Source organism: Neofelis nebulosa, chromosome 7 (assembly GCF_028018385.1).
Source record: "Neofelis nebulosa isolate mNeoNeb1 chromosome 7, mNeoNeb1.pri, whole genome shotgun sequence".
Lineage (NCBI taxonomy): Eukaryota > Metazoa > Chordata > Mammalia > Carnivora > Felidae > Neofelis > Neofelis nebulosa.
This window is the reverse complement of record NC_080788.1, coordinates 81988535-82004056: the sequence shown is the minus strand read 5'-3', so window position 1 is coordinate 82004056 and position 15522 is coordinate 81988535. Positions and strand designations below refer to the sequence as shown.

At 34.8% G+C, this 15522-nt stretch overlaps 1 protein-coding gene across 8 annotated transcripts in view; it reads left to right on the top strand.

Annotated features, from left to right (window-relative positions):
- The window catches only part of HEATR5A (HEAT repeat containing 5A), a 121256-nt gene that overhangs the window by 25216 nt on the left and 80518 nt on the right, over positions 1-15522 (top strand). For 5 of the 8 annotated variants that reach the window (XM_058738743.1, XM_058738741.1, XM_058738738.1 and 2 more), the window contains 7 exons: positions 3539-3699; positions 4854-5109; positions 5725-5880; positions 7745-7995; positions 10144-10255; positions 14144-14296; positions 15292-15391. In XM_058738743.1, coding sequence (XP_058594726.1) covers positions 3539-3699; positions 4854-5109; positions 5725-5880; positions 7745-7995; positions 10144-10255; positions 14144-14296; positions 15292-15391 — 1189 coding nt within the window. The remainder of the gene's footprint in view (positions 1-3538; positions 3700-4853; positions 5110-5724; positions 5881-7744; positions 7996-10143; positions 10256-14143; positions 14297-15291; positions 15392-15522) is intronic. The other 3 variants (XM_058738745.1, XM_058738744.1, XM_058738742.1) reach the window with 1 other exon arrangement.

Here is a 15522-nt window from a genome sequence, read left to right as displayed (position 1 = left end):
CCTCCGAAGAGTTCTTGATACTGTCTTTAGTTTCTCTCCTGCCATATTTTTCAAACCCACTTCAGTTAGGATTCTCCTCATTCACTCCTTCAAAACTGCTTTTTTTGTTAAGGTCACCAAAGACCTCCATGTTCATTCATTCATTCATTCAGTAAATATTTGTTGAGTGTTTATACTTGGCCAGTATCTTTTCTGAGTACATGGGTTATGTCATTGAACAAAACAAATCAAAAGTGCCTATTTTGAGCTTATATTCTAATACTCCGCCATGCCAACATCAGTGGGCAGTTCTCAGTTGTCTCACTTGACCTTTCAGCAGTATTTAACTTGGCGGATCCTTTTCCTCCTCTTTTTTTCACTTGCCTATGGGACTTCATTCTCTCTTGGTTTTCCTTCTTCCCCACTAGAAATTCCTGTTCCATCTTTGATGATTCCTTATCTATTTACAGAAGAAGCCCCTTACCTAGTACTTGGTCTTCTGCAGTGTATGTATGTGCATCCTCTTGGTGATCTTACCCAGTTTAGTGGCTTAAATACCATCTTTCAGGGATTCTTGGATTTGTATCTTTAGCCTGGGCACCCAACTCTCATATCTAGCTGCCCCTTTCACATCTCTTTGAAAGTTTGATGTTTCAAGTGAACTTGCCCTAAAGCGAATGCCTAATCTCACCTCCCCTAGAAAATATACATACCTGCTCTACTTACAGGCTTGCTAATCTCAGTTGATGCCAATTCTGTCCTTCCTTCCAGATGTTCAAATAAAAATTTGGAAAGTCACCCTTGACCCTTATCTCTCACACTCAATAGCTTTTCTACCAGACAATCTTCAAATGTACCTAGAATTGAGACACCTTTAGGATTGGCTAATGATGAGGCTGATGCAGGAATTACCTGAAGATGAGCTTAGAACTTATTGTGCCAGAAAAATAAGGTGCTTCCACTGGCCAGCTCCTTGAAGACAGACCCACTGGTGAAATCCAGGACTGTTAGGCAAAATTAATAATGACAGAAATTTATTATAACTATTAAATAAAAAAGAAATCTATGAGTGCCTACTGAGAATAAATAAAAGAGAAAGTTCTTTTCTACAGTAAATGCTAACTAATAAATATTGAAGGAATGATTGTTAGATAATGACCTTTTGCAGTCATTATAGTAATAATTTATGCAGGTAGGAATCCTCTGTACATAGTTGGATGAAAGTTTGATGGGTTATAGCATATTTATACTGTCTTCAAGGATCACCACACAGGTTGCATAGTAATTACGAAAGGAAAGTTGATATTTTACAGTGGACAGACCTGGCAGACAAATCTCATTCATGTGTTCAAAGATCATAACACCAATGTAGGGACAGACTAACAGTGCCTTTTAATGTTATGCATTGAAAAGGATTATGGCATTACTTAACGTGGTTCTCCTGCCAAAAATTCTGAGGAAATACTAGACAAACTCAGATTGAGTGCTGTTCTATAAATGTTTTCTTCAAGAATGACAAAGTGATAAGGAAAATATGGTAACTCTCAGTGAAGGGGACACGGGAGTTAATCTTACAATTCTTGCAGCTTTTTTTATAACATACTTTTGAAAAGTTTTGAAATAAAAACTTAAAAATACATATGTATGTATATCCAACTTCACTCTTCTGCAACCACTTTGATCTAAGCCATCGTCTCTTGCTTGCATTACTGAGTTGCTTCTAGTGGGTTTTCTTGTCTCAGCACAGAAGCAAAGTGACAGATTATATCACTGCTCTGCTTAAGGTCCATCATTAGACCCACTCACCTCATTCACATCCTTATAATAATGATCTACAAGGTTCAATGTCTTCTCTCTCCCCATCCTTATACTCTGGCCTGTCTCATACTAGATTCCTCCACTGCTCTGTTCATATAACTCTACTTGAACGCATTGGGCATCATATCCTTCTGAAAGGCCTTTTTGCCCTACCTGTTTGCTCTGCCTAGAACACTTTTTCTCCATATATCTGCATACCTGATTCCCTCACTGTCCTCAAACAATGTTTAGATGTCACCTTTCCAATGAATTCCTACCTTGACTACCCTATTTATTTTTTTAAATTTTTTAAAATGTTTTTATTTTTGAGACAGAGACAGAGCATGAGCAGGGGAGGGGCAGAGGGGCAGAGAGAGAGGGAGACACAGAATCTGAAGCAGCCTCCAGGCTCTGTGCTGTCAGCACAGAGCCTGAGGCAGGGCTTGAACTCACAGACTGTGAGATCATGACCTGAGCTGAAGTCAGACGCCTAACCGACTGAGCCAGCCAGGCACCCCTTGACTACCCTATTTAAAACTCACAAGCATTTGGGGCACTTGGGTGGCTCAGTCATTTAAGTGACCGACTCTTGATTTTGGCTCAGGTTGTAATCTTATGTTTGTTCAAGTCCCACATTGGGCATTGTGCTGACAATGCAGAGCCAGCTTGGGATTCTTTCTCTCCCTCTCTGCTTCTCCCACATGTTCGTTCTCTCCCTCTCTCTCTGTCTCTCTCTCTCTCTCTCCTCTTTCTCAAAATAAATAAAACAAACAAACAAAAACCAAAACACACACTTCCCCCCAGTGTTCCTGAGCTGCTCTATTTTTTTGCATGGCTTTAATTACTGCCCAGTATACTATATATTTGGTCATTTATTATGTTCATTATTCTTTCCTTCCTAGGATTTATGATCCATGAGGACATGGATTTTATACTGTTCACTAATGTTTTTCTCCCAAATGCCAATATAGATTTCCATTTGTTTCAGATAGTTACTTCCTCCTTAGCCTAAGGAGTAGATTTTTTGTTCATAACTTTGATTAATGGAAGTTTATTTCCCCACTGTGTATGACTTGAGCCAATAATGGTGTCAGAGCTCATGACCATCGTTATTCAGAAGAATGAAAGGGAGAAAATGGGTTCTTTCTTTTTTTTTTTTTTTTCTGAGAGCTCTTATTCCCTAGATATTCACAGGTAGAAATTCACCTATGTCAAACTGCAGACAAACTTGAAAGTAAACATTCTGCCTTAATTAATCTCTTAATTACTATAGCCTAAGGGCCAACTGAGCAAATTAGTAATATTTAGCTTTGATTTCTCTACAGACTGAGGATAAAAAAGTTGTGCCTGCAGTTGAAAATTTTTAAAAAATAGGACATGTTGGTTAACATGTAACATTTAACATGTAACATTTCAAAAGAATTTTTGGAAAATGAGGGGAGTTTATGTTTTTTATTATAGAGGATGGTTAGCCTTTTAACTTCTTTGTGGAAAAGAGGGTAGTAGGGCATAATCTCAAAGTGGCTTAGTGTTTAAGATGTCATTGACATGATACTTCAGAATCTGTTATGATTTGACCTCTGAACCCTTGTATAACTTTGTGTGTTAACGCATGTAATGTCCTGTCAGTTCTGCATTTTGTTTGGATTTTTAGTTTATTTTTGTTACAGTTAACATGTTAACCAAGATCATACAAATCAGGGTCATGCATTAAAATTTTAGTCTGTAAAGTACGAATCACATGTTTTATTCTTTGTTATAGCAGCCTCACGTCAAAGCATGCGCAGAGTATCTCTGGAGGAAGTTCTGGAATTACTAGGAACAGGGTTTCTCCGTGGGAGTTCAGGATTTCTTCGAGCCAGTGGAGATATGCTGAAAGGAACCAGTTCAGTCAGTAGGGATGTTCGAGTTGGAGTTACTCAGGTTAGAGTCACATATCAGTTATCTACGTGTAATGCTCACTGGCCTCTCTAATGAGGATATTAGTATCTGCATATTCCAGGCATAAATGATACTGTGCAGGGTCATCACTTATGCTCTCATATTTATAAAATAGACATGGTAAGGCTCCAACACTCTTTAAAAGCTACATTACAAGTAAGAGAACCGTAGTTACCTAAAAGCCAATGAAATAGGCTATTACTCACAATGTGTCTTTAGTTCCTAATAGAAATTTTTATTTCCTTTGAAATACAAACAACATTTGTTTGTTTCTAGGCCTTATGCTTTCATGTGTCTTGTAGTTTAACATGTTTTCCATTGTGCTTTTGTGTGCTTTTACATTTCAGATATAAGGTACACGTTAGGTATGTATCACTCAGTATGGGTAATAATTGTATTTCCATTTTATTTGGTTTCAACTCCTAAGTAAAAATCATAGCATATAATCTAAATTAAACCTAGGAAAAGTATCTTAGAATAAAACAACACAGAGGTCTCTGAATTATCTTGTGTTCTAAATGCCCTTATGGTTCAAAGTGAATGTTGTTAATTCACATATGTTCTCATTGTTTTATACTGTATACAGATGTTAGAGTTCTTGAGAATGTAAGGTATCCCAGTATAATTGTAAACTGAGTATTTCTAAAAGAACAGATTACATAAGAAATCTACTGTCTTTGTATCTCTGGAGTAAGACCAGCCATTAACATTCATGCAAGTAAAGAGCAGTGATTCATCACTGTGAAGTTTCCTTTCACATTTCTGGACCTAAATTCCCTTAGAGTTAGGGTGTTGGAATATATTTAATTCTTATAATGTGTTCATGTTTGATTTGGCTTTTCTTGTTTAGAATCTTAAAGAGCTTGAATTTGTTCAGAGTAGCCAGAGGCACATCCTGCGTATTGGCTGGCTCTGCTCACTATCCTGCAACTTTGCACAGTCTGACCAAATAAAAATGCAGCATAAATGAAATCCCAGTTGAAAGACTGTGTACTTCATATTTGGCTTAATAAACAAACAAAAAATGTGGAAAGAGTAAAAAGAAACAATAACTTATGTATATTTAGTAGAAGAGAAAATATTAATATAGAATTGAAATTATTTTATTTTGAAGATAAAACTCTTTTCTTTTTTAGGCTTATGTGGTATTTGTTTCAACACTAGGAGGAACATGGCTAGAGAAAAATTTTGCTGCCTTTCTTTCCCATATTCTAAGTCTTGTGTCACAGTCGCACCCTAAAGCCACCCAAACTCAGACTGATGCTGTCTGCGGTCGCCGTTGTGTTTCATTTATCCTCCGAGCTACTATAGGAGGCCTTCTTGGAGAAAAAGCTCAAATTGCTGCTGCCAAGGATATTTGCCAGGCTATCTGGAAGTTAAAGAAAGTTATGGGTATGGATCTACTACAACATTCTGTTTTAACAGCTCTAAAGGAATTGTCCTTTCAGAAAAGCTAGACTGGCTACATTAATACAAAAAACACTTTTGTAATAGAAGTCATTTGTTTTAGGGCAAAGTTGTCAATACATAGATGAGGTATAAAGTATCTCACTTGGTAAGAACTGTCATATATATGTTAAGTCTTAAAGGCTGGTGATAATAGTTCCTCAGAATTCATAGTCTTCCCCTAGAAGTTGATAACAGTGTTTTGAAACAATCCATGTCAGTTCCTGTACTATTTTAAGTCCACTCTGTTTATCTCATATACCAATAAAATTGGAATATTTTTTAGTTTTCCATGAATTCTCCCTTTCAGTGCGACTTGCTGTAAGAGTAATTAAGGGCTGATGGTCAGGTTGCTTGAACTAAATTGGTTATATCGGTTCATTTCTTTCTCAATTAATGCATGTCCCCATTTTAGTATTTCACTTAACTGCCTTAAGGGTTTCATATATGAAGAGTGGAAGTATTCATTTTTACCTTTATATTTTGTGCTCCTAACACCCACCCCCTACAATATATTTTAATAAAACATTGATGCATAGTTAGTTCTTCTGCTTCTGTCAGATGCTGTGATGAGTGACAGTAATGTGGAGACCCGGCTTGGCTCCACAGATGTAACAGCCAGCCAGCATATGCTGGTGTGTGCTCTACAAGAACTTGGAAATCTCACATACAGTCTTGGCACCACAGCTGCACCTTTGCTGCAAGATTCAAGTTCAGGTACGTGTTGTTTGTGACTCATCTGTATACCTTGTGTTTACTTTTACTCTAGACAACTTTTTTCCAGGGAAGAGAGTCTCCCTCATATAGCTCATTTATTATAGATTCCATTGTAGATTTGTTAGAGATGTTTTATGAAGTGTATATAATCAAAATTTAAAAAAAATAAGTATATACTTCAGCTTTTTCTTTTATAATTAAAGGTTTTTCTCTAACTCACCCCCTTAGTTTCCCTTTCTGGAGATATTTAAAATAACATGGAAAAAAGAAGCAAACCTCAATTCTTGTCTCTCATCTACAGTGAAAACTTGTATGATACAAGTAATTCACTTCCTCAAAGTTCCTTTCAAGCAGTCTCCATTTTCTTACTCTCTTGGAAAACTAATCACTTTGAGGGGCACCTGGGTGGCTCAGTCGGTTAAGCGTCCTACTTCAGCTCAGGTCATGATCTTGTGGTTCATAAGTTTGAGCCCCGCATTGGGCTCTGTGCTGACAGCTCAGAGCCTGGAGCCTGCTTCAGATTCTGTGTCTCCCTCTCTTTCTGCCCTCAACCCCACTAGTGTTCTGTCTCTCAAAAATGAATAAAAATGCCAAAAAAAAATTTTTTAAGAAAATTAATCACTTTGAGAGATAATTCACATACCAAAATTTCACCCTTTTGAAGTATACAATTCAGTGGTTTTGGTATATTCACAGAGTTGTATAACTACCACCACTAATTTCTGAATGTTTTCATCACGCTAAGAAGTCCTATACCCATTAGCAGTCCCTCCCCATTTCCCTTCTCCCAGCCCCTGATAAGCACTAATCTACCTCCTATCTCTATGGATTTGCCTATTCTGGACATTTCATATAAATGAAATCATAAGAATATGTGGTCTTTTATTTAATCATTTTTTTTTTTTTCTTTCTTTTTTTTTTTTTTAAATTTTTTTTTCAACGTTTTTTTTTAATTTATTTTTGGGACAGAGAGAGACAGAGCATGAACGGGGAAGGGGCAGAGAGAGAGGGAGACACACAGAATTGGAAACAGGCTCCAGGCTCCGAGCCATCAGCCCAGAGCCTGACGCGGGGCTCGAACTCACAGACCGCGAGATCGTGACCTGGCTGAAGTCGGACGCTTAACCGACTGCGCCACCCAGGCGCCCCTATTTAATCATTTTTAAAACTCACTTTGGATGGCTTTTGTCCTTTGACTGTGATATGTTTTTCCTGCTGACTGAAGTTTACATTATGTTTAGTTTGTAAGCTCTTATCCCATATTATTGAAGTAGTAGTCAACGTGAATTGTTACATGTTTCAGTGAAGTTGTATGTTGAATTACAGCAAATACAGACTTTTATTCTTAACTAGTAGTGGTACTCCACTGTCTTCATAATTGGTTACTAGACTACTGAGGACCTAGCAAAGCCTGTTTTATTTAACATTTTATTCTCAGGTAAGAGTGATATGGCATATAGGAAGTGTACTAATTATGTAGATAAATGTGCCAAAAGAGATTTTTTAAAACGAGGAGGATGGAGCATAATGTGACATTTCTTTTCAAGGTGTTTTTGTTATTTATTGATAATTTTTATTCCAATACCAAATGAATAGTGATCTCAAGATCAAAAAGCAGAACATTGGCTTATTTAGGAAATAAAATTTTTATTTTGTGTTTTAATTTAAACCAGTTTTCATGAGACATAGTAGTAGAAGTAATTCTTACAAATAAAAATTATAACTATGTTGTCTTTTTTCTATTCCGGTTTGACTTTTGATAAAGATAATATATTTTATATCCATGTGGCTGCTTATTCTTTTGACTTTTTTTGGCTAAGTGAGTTTATCTGTAGAGCTAAGTCTTTTTTTCCTGTCCTTCCAGGCATTCTTGACAGTGTCATTTCAGTTATTGTGCATCCTAGCATTTCTGTTCGACTAGCGGCAGCTTGGTGTTTACACTGCATTGCTGTGGCATTACCTTCTTACCTAACACCTCTTTTAGACCGTTGCCTGGAACGGCTTACTGTACTTAAGTCTTCACCTGAAGCAGTGACTGGCTTTAGTTTTGCTGTGGCAGCTTTGTTGGGAGCAGTGAAACATTGTCCTTTAGGAATTCCTCATGGAAAGGGCAAGGTAATGGTTTCATTCTCCACATATGATAATGACGTTGCCAGTTTTTGCTAAAAACATCATCGTCTTGTGTATCACCCAGTCAAAGCCATGTAGGACAAATTTCTGAGCAGTCAGCTAACCTACTTAATTTTTAAATATTATCGAATACTTGCTGTGAAAAATGAAGGGATAGTAAAAAATATTTTACCCACTCTTAAACAGGAGTGCTTTCTGTGCTTTTTATTGGAAATATCTTCCTTTAGTAACAGAATTTGTTCCTGAAGGCTTTGTTTTGCTATATATTTAGCTCTGCCATAGAAGTGCATTTAAGATTGCATGTAAAAAATATAATAAAATAAAATCGCATTGTAAAGGACAAATCTTAAACTTTTTAAAGTAATTTTGTAGGTTATAGTTATAGTATTGTTGGTAATAGTATTTTAAAATTAGTAGTATTTTGAAAATAGTTAATGTTCTTAGGAATCAAGATTTTCCATATTTAAAAAAAGAGAGTTGCAGCTGTAAAATCAAGGAAGTAAAAGCCCCCTATGTTAAATTTGAATGGAAAATATTACTGTTCCCTGATAATTTTTTTCTTTTCAAAAATACTTAAATCCTCACTCTGTCCAGTGACAGGACCTAAAAGCATTGACAACCTGGTAGCAAGGAAAACCCCCAGTGCTCAGATTATGGCTCAAAACCCATTTTAGCAAAAAGGAATCAGGGCTACATGAAGGAACGGCTTGTTCCAGATCTGGGGTAGGAAATGCACAATATAAACCTCAAATATCTTGTCATGTCAGAGAACAAGGAAGTCATCAAAGACTACTGTGTTCATTTTAAAAGAATATAGAAGGTAACTTAAGGGTCTCCTGCTGACCTAAGATGGGATAATGTGTGCACAGTAACAGTGGTTTGAATAACTAGGAATTATAAGTTATCAGAGAATGTTGTTTGACAGTGAAAGCCTTTTTAATCTAGGCCTTACACACGTATGAGTATTAGAAATAAATCACCATTGTTGCTTGCTTTCTCACTGTCACTCTTATGTCATTATTAGTATTATATTTGCCGTTTAGGCTTTACAAAAGAACATACCGTTACTTCAGAGGTTTTAAAACTATTTTGAGGATTGCCAGTACCATTTGAGTATGGTGATTGGCAACTTTGGGACGTGATATTCATTTAAATTCATTCTTTTATTATTTTAGTTATATTTGAAACTAACATATGTATCTTACTAAGCAAAGAATTGCCATTGCATGTATTTAATTAAATTTAATATCCTCAGATTTTACTAGTTTAGGCAGAAAGGATTGGTTCATTCTTGTTCTTATTGAGTGTTACCCATTGGTTATATAGGCTGCAAGTAGTCCTAAGTTAGTAGTAAGTTGATTGGTTTGCTTTATTTATATTTTTATTCTTTTGTTAGTTTTAAAATATACTAGCCTTCCTATTTATAAAATTTATATGCCAGCTCATAATACTTGCTGCTTTTCTAGAGGTGTTTGGTAACAGAGATGTTTTCTCAGATAATAGATGCCTCAACATTGGCCTTTGTACTATATAAGTATGCATTATCCATAAATATGAAATATCTGGGTTTTCCTCCTTTGTTTTACAGTACTGCCAATTTCATAGACTTTTAAAATAAAACATTTTTATGAATCCCACTCTACTCTGAAACTCACTTCAATGCGAGACTATTTTGAGTACTTTTAACCTCTGTAGTATATTGCCTCTGAAAAGATTTTCAGCCACTCAGATATCAAAATAGTATGCAAATTTTTAAAAAGACAGATGCCTATGATGAAACTTTTTCTGGTAATTACAGATTTAAGGTAATTGCTTAAAACTAAAATTAACACAAATTCTAATATACCTTAACTTGAACAGTTGTACAATGTCATCATATGTGCTCTACAAAGAATTATAGGGTTGCTGTATACAACCTAATATGCCAGTATTTAACCTTAAAATTTAACAGTTTTTATAGTTTTCTCTATGATGTTGTCCTGTGGTATAGTCTACATGATTGACAGTACTTTTTCACTTTCATTTGTCATGTAAAGGTTAATTTTTCAAGAGATTGTTAGTTGCTGTCATTTGTCATTAACCTATAAATTGATATGCTTTTTTTTTTTACCTTGTTCTTCTCCATGTAAATAGATTATTATGACATTAGCAGAGGATTTGCTGTGTTCAGCTGCTCAAAACAGTCGTCTTTCAGCCCAGCGCACACAGGCTGGATGGTTGTTGATTGCTGCTCTGATGACATTAGGTAATGACAGTCTTGTGGAAGGTTTACATAATTATGACGTACTCTGTGTTTTCTGTATGTAAAGTATTGTATGATTTGAGGAGACTAATTTTTAATATATGCCAGAATTTAAGTATCTACACAAACATTTTTCTTCTGGCAGTCACCTTAGGAAGCCATATATTTATTCCATTCCTCAAAATGTTTTCAGATCTCCTTATTTGAAATTCTCTTCAAGACCAATTTATGAGCCTTGTTAGGATAAGTCAGTTCAGGCTTAACTCTGAATGACTCTGACTTTTCCAAAAATCATTCACATCCATCTTCAGGGGAAAAAAATTTCCACAATGTAAGGGTTGGCAAGAGACCATACCATAGCCTGTAAATCCAATTCTGTAATTGTTTTGAGAATTGGTAACACTAATAAGATAATTGAAGGGGATAGGGTTCATTATATTTATTAAAAATCAGCAAGTATTTTATGGTCATGACTTTTGTATTTGCATCCTATAACTTTGAAAATCAATTTTATTACTTTTTTAAAGTTGCATTTTAAATCTCTCTTTTATAATATCATTTGTTGCCAAGATATAAAACTGGCTGGATTTAACCAATAAATCATTTTGACATCTCTGAAGTAATAAGATCTAAAAGGAGCTTAAATTAGAGTACCTGGATAGCTCAGTCGGTTGTATCTGACTCTTGGTTTCAGGTCTGGTCATCATCTCATGGATTCATGAGTTTGAGCCATGTGTCAGGCTCTAAGCTCTCAGCACGGGGCTTGTTTGGGATTCTTTCTCTCTTTTTCTGTCTCTCAAAATAAATGAATAAACTTAAAAAAAAAAAAAAAAAGGAATACTCCCTAAAAAAATTTTACTTTAATTTAATTTAAATTAAATTAAATTAAGCAATCATAATTGACGAACCATTTTAAATAATGTTCTTGATGATTAAAGAGATTTATTGGACTGTATCAGGTTTCAGCCTATGGGCCAAATTTGACATGCCCTCTGTTTTATACAACCTGCGAACTAAGAAGAGTTTTTACATTTTTAATGGTTAAAAAAAATATTTTGTGATCATGAGAATTACATGAAAGTCAGTTTTCAGTGTACATAAAGTTTTATTAGAGCGCAACCATTATCGTATATATTGTCTGTGGCCTTTAAGCACTACAGTAGCTGAATTAAGTTATTGCCAGAGACTACGTGGTTTGCAAAGCCAAAAATGTTTACTGTCTAACCCATTACAGAAAATTAAGCCCCTGGCATAGGTCATCATTTCACCATGTGATGGGGATAATGTGGTCAAACTTTTATTTGCTTTTTACTGGGTGTTTCTTGCCTGCCATATTGATGATTTTGGTTAATTAAAGGAGAAAATAAACTACTTAATAAGTGCAATATTTCAATGAACAAAACTTTTCAGAACAAAGTAATTCCATTGGAAGACGACTACAAGAAATCCCTTCTCTTTTAAAGAGATTAGTACATCATATTTTACTGCATAATCATAGTCAACATACAAAAAAGGATTAAAATTTTAAATTGATATTTTTAATTACTGTGTTTTCTTGGGCTTTAATCTCTTGTTTTATGTATTATTATTTACCTTTATTATCAATTTTTAGAATATATTGCTAATAACCTAGCAGCTGTCAAAGGTGTCAGTGAGGTTTTTACTCTTAAGTATCATTATGAACTCATAGATTTTTATATATGTGTTTCAATCCAATGCAGTCATTATTCCTTTTGATCCTCAAATTGTCAGTGAAAGCCCCTTCAAGCTGGTTCATGTATCCTTTTGACATGAACCTGGTATTCTTTGATAACATGTTTACGTTTGGCATAACAAGATGTCCCAGCTTTTACATTACATTTTCTGCTCCAGGCTTGCAACCAGTCATTTTCCAAGGAGTGTTGATTCTTTTTTGTGGGAAATGGTATGTAGACCATCTGAGTGCTTCATTAATTTTTGCCTTGAAGTTTTAACACCTTTTTTACATTTTCAGCATTTCCTTTACCATTAACAGTTTCCATCACTGTAAATATATTCACTATTCTGAACTAATGTAAACTCAAATAGACCACATTCAAATCGGTTCCTCAGATGTAAACTACAGCATTTTTAAAACTTTTTTTGTTACACTTCCCACTTTATCTGATACCACCTGAAATAACTTGGATTCACCTGTAGACATCTACATGGCTTATAGATCTGTGAATGATAAAGTGTGTAGTTTTTGCTAGGTACATTATTCTTGGTGTGAATAAACTCACTCTTGTTTATGTATTCTCTTTGTAATTACTATGTACTCATTTTTATTAAGTTAATTCATATATGTCTCTGAAATGACATTGTAGGAAAGAGGCACTGTTCACTACTGAATTAGTGAGATATCTTAAGGATGTAATGACAAATATATATGAAACTTGTCAACTGTGGGTATTTTCAGTGACTCTACACTTTTTTTTTGTATCTGACTAAATTTTCCCTTCAGAATTTCCTCTTTTCTCACAGCCTAGTATATGTGAATGTGTGTGTGCACATGCATGTATTCACACACACAAACCTTATGGTTACTTACTCTTAATGGCCTTATTCTGATTTCCTTTTTTATTACAATGCTTGGGGTTTTTTTTAGTACTACTTCATCAAAGAAAGCAATGAGCAAAGAGTAAAGAATTATGCTTGTTTTGAATTACGCTGTAGAAGTTAGCATATGGCTTCTTCCCAAAAAGGTCAGAAGAAAAATGAAGAAATTAATTCTATTTTAATCTACTATAAATCAAAAGCATAAAAAAAGATTGGCTTGCAGTTGCCCTGTCATTTTGCCTTTAGCTCATCTCTTCATATGCAAATTTTGAATGATAATTGCTTAATGTCAAACATCATATAAATGGTTATCATGAGTCAAACACTATTTGATATATAAGCTCATATAAGCCTCAGAAAGGGTCCAGTGAAATAAATGCAATTATTACTCCATTTATAGATGAGGAAATTGAGGCACAAAAAGGTTAACTTACCCAAGTTTACACAGCTAGTAAGTTGGATGGACCAGGGTATTAACCTGGTGGTTTTCTAGAGCCCATTGTTACTAGTTCTAGGTTATGCTGCCTTACTACAGAGGAAAAACATACAGTGCACAACATGGGAATAATAAAAAAGGAATACTTATAAGATACTTTAAGATAACTCGTAATTTTAAAGAAAATAACTTTGGGAGAAAAGCTGTGAGTTTGTTTTTTTGTACTAACTAGTTTTTCTTTTTTCTTAATTTGACGCTATCAAGTAAGATGATATCATTGTACGTTGCCTTTCATGACTGAGTTTATTTATGATCTCTGATTTCATAAATGTTACTGACCTGAAGTTTTTTGTTGTTTTTTTTTTAAAGTCCTATCAGATATATCACGTCTGATTTTTGGCCTGGAACAAGTTGCTTTCAAAAATTAGCATTACTCTCAGTATACACTGTTATTTGTTACCCAGACAGTAGCACCTTGGATTTACACGATACAGTACAGTTCTTCTACAGTACAGATAAAGTACTGTGAAGTGTGCTCTATCATTTAGATCTGACAAACCCTCGGAGACAAGTAATGTAGGTAGTGCTACCTTCATTTCATAGTTAAAAAACCAAATCTACAGGTCACAGCACTAGTAAAAGAGCTGACCATAGAGCCCATACTCTACTGTTCCTTGTTTCTTCTCTCTGTAATCCACTTTAGATAGCAATTCTTTCAGAAGTAGCACATTTATTGGAAACAGAAGTTAAGAAAAGGGGCAAATTGCAGTAGTGGATTAAAATACATTTATTTGAAGAGAGAAGTGCCTGCTTATTAATTGAATTTAAAGATTAACGCTTTGGGTTTTTTTATAAGTGACAAGTTAAATAAATTACAGGTCCTGCAGTTGTCAGTCATCACCTTGCTCGAGTTCTGCTGTTGTGGAAGTGTGTCTTTCCAGTGTCTCCTAAAGATCTAGAAACAGAAAAGAGCCGAGGAGATTCATTTACATGGCAGGTAACCTTGGAAGGACGAGCTGGTGCGCTCTGTGGTAGGTCAAGTTTGGTTTGCTTTCTTCCTTTCCTTTGGCTTTTTCCCACTCTTTAACTTTTCATGTGTTTATATCTTTAATGGTGGAAATATCTACTTAGGATATTTTTGTAATTGTATATAATTAGTGATTATAACAAATGTACGATAAACCAAAGTTAGAGCTCTGATCCTTAGGATAATGCATGTTTTCTTAGATGTAATCCAACTGAGGACTGTCAAGATTGCTTTGTCTTTAGTAGGCATTCATTCCTCTTTTTAGAAATACTAGGATTGGATTTAATTAAGTACAGTTTCCATTTAGTTTTTTGTATATGAAAGTTGTACCCTCCCATAGTATATGAACCATTTAAAAATAGCATCTACCATGAATATTTGAACTAAGGAAGAAAGTATTTCTGGAAAGACATGGAAACATTGATTTTGGTTTTGTTTGTTTATTCATGGCATTTTTACCCTTAAAAAATGAAGACCGTTTTGAAATTCATCTTGAAACTCAGTGTAACTTTAAAATAATTCATTTTATTCTACATATGAAGTAACTCCTTCTGAAAACTTGTGTTTCAGGTAACACCTATTAGAACCCAGCACTGTTGACTCAAATGTCATCATAGTTTTGCAGAATTAGTGTAGAACTAGCAAACTTGAGGTTCTAAGCTAATTTAGCTCAGAAACTGAGTAAACCCCAGGAAAGCAGCATTTTGTTAACTTGGTTTTTGGTCTCTTTCAGTGATTCTAGGAACTGTTTTGTTTGTTTGTTTGTTTGTTTGTTTTTGTTTTTTGGCTTTTGGGTTTTTTTGTTTTTTGGGTTTTTTTCCAGCTTGATTAGAGGTAAAAGACTCTAGCTTCCTCTTTGTACTAGAGTTTCAAGAATTTTTTGTTTTTAGCACATTTCTTTATTCCTCTAATAAAAATTCAGAATATTGTACCATAATTGAATGCTTTTTTTCATGGTTCATTACATTCTGCCAAATAAAAATCTGTTCTATTTTTCAGCTGTCAAGAGTTTTGTTTCCCACTGTGGTGATCTCCTTACTGGGGAAGTAATTCAGCGTCTTCTTCCACCACTTCCTTGTGCTGTGGATTTGCTAACTCAGTAAGGATCTGCTATTTAGATATGATAAAATTTTTTAATAGCAGTCAGTTACTGTGGGATTGTGTTAATAGCTGTTTAGTACATTAATAAGGCCAAGTTTGTATGGTTGGTGAATGATTTTCCTTTTGCAG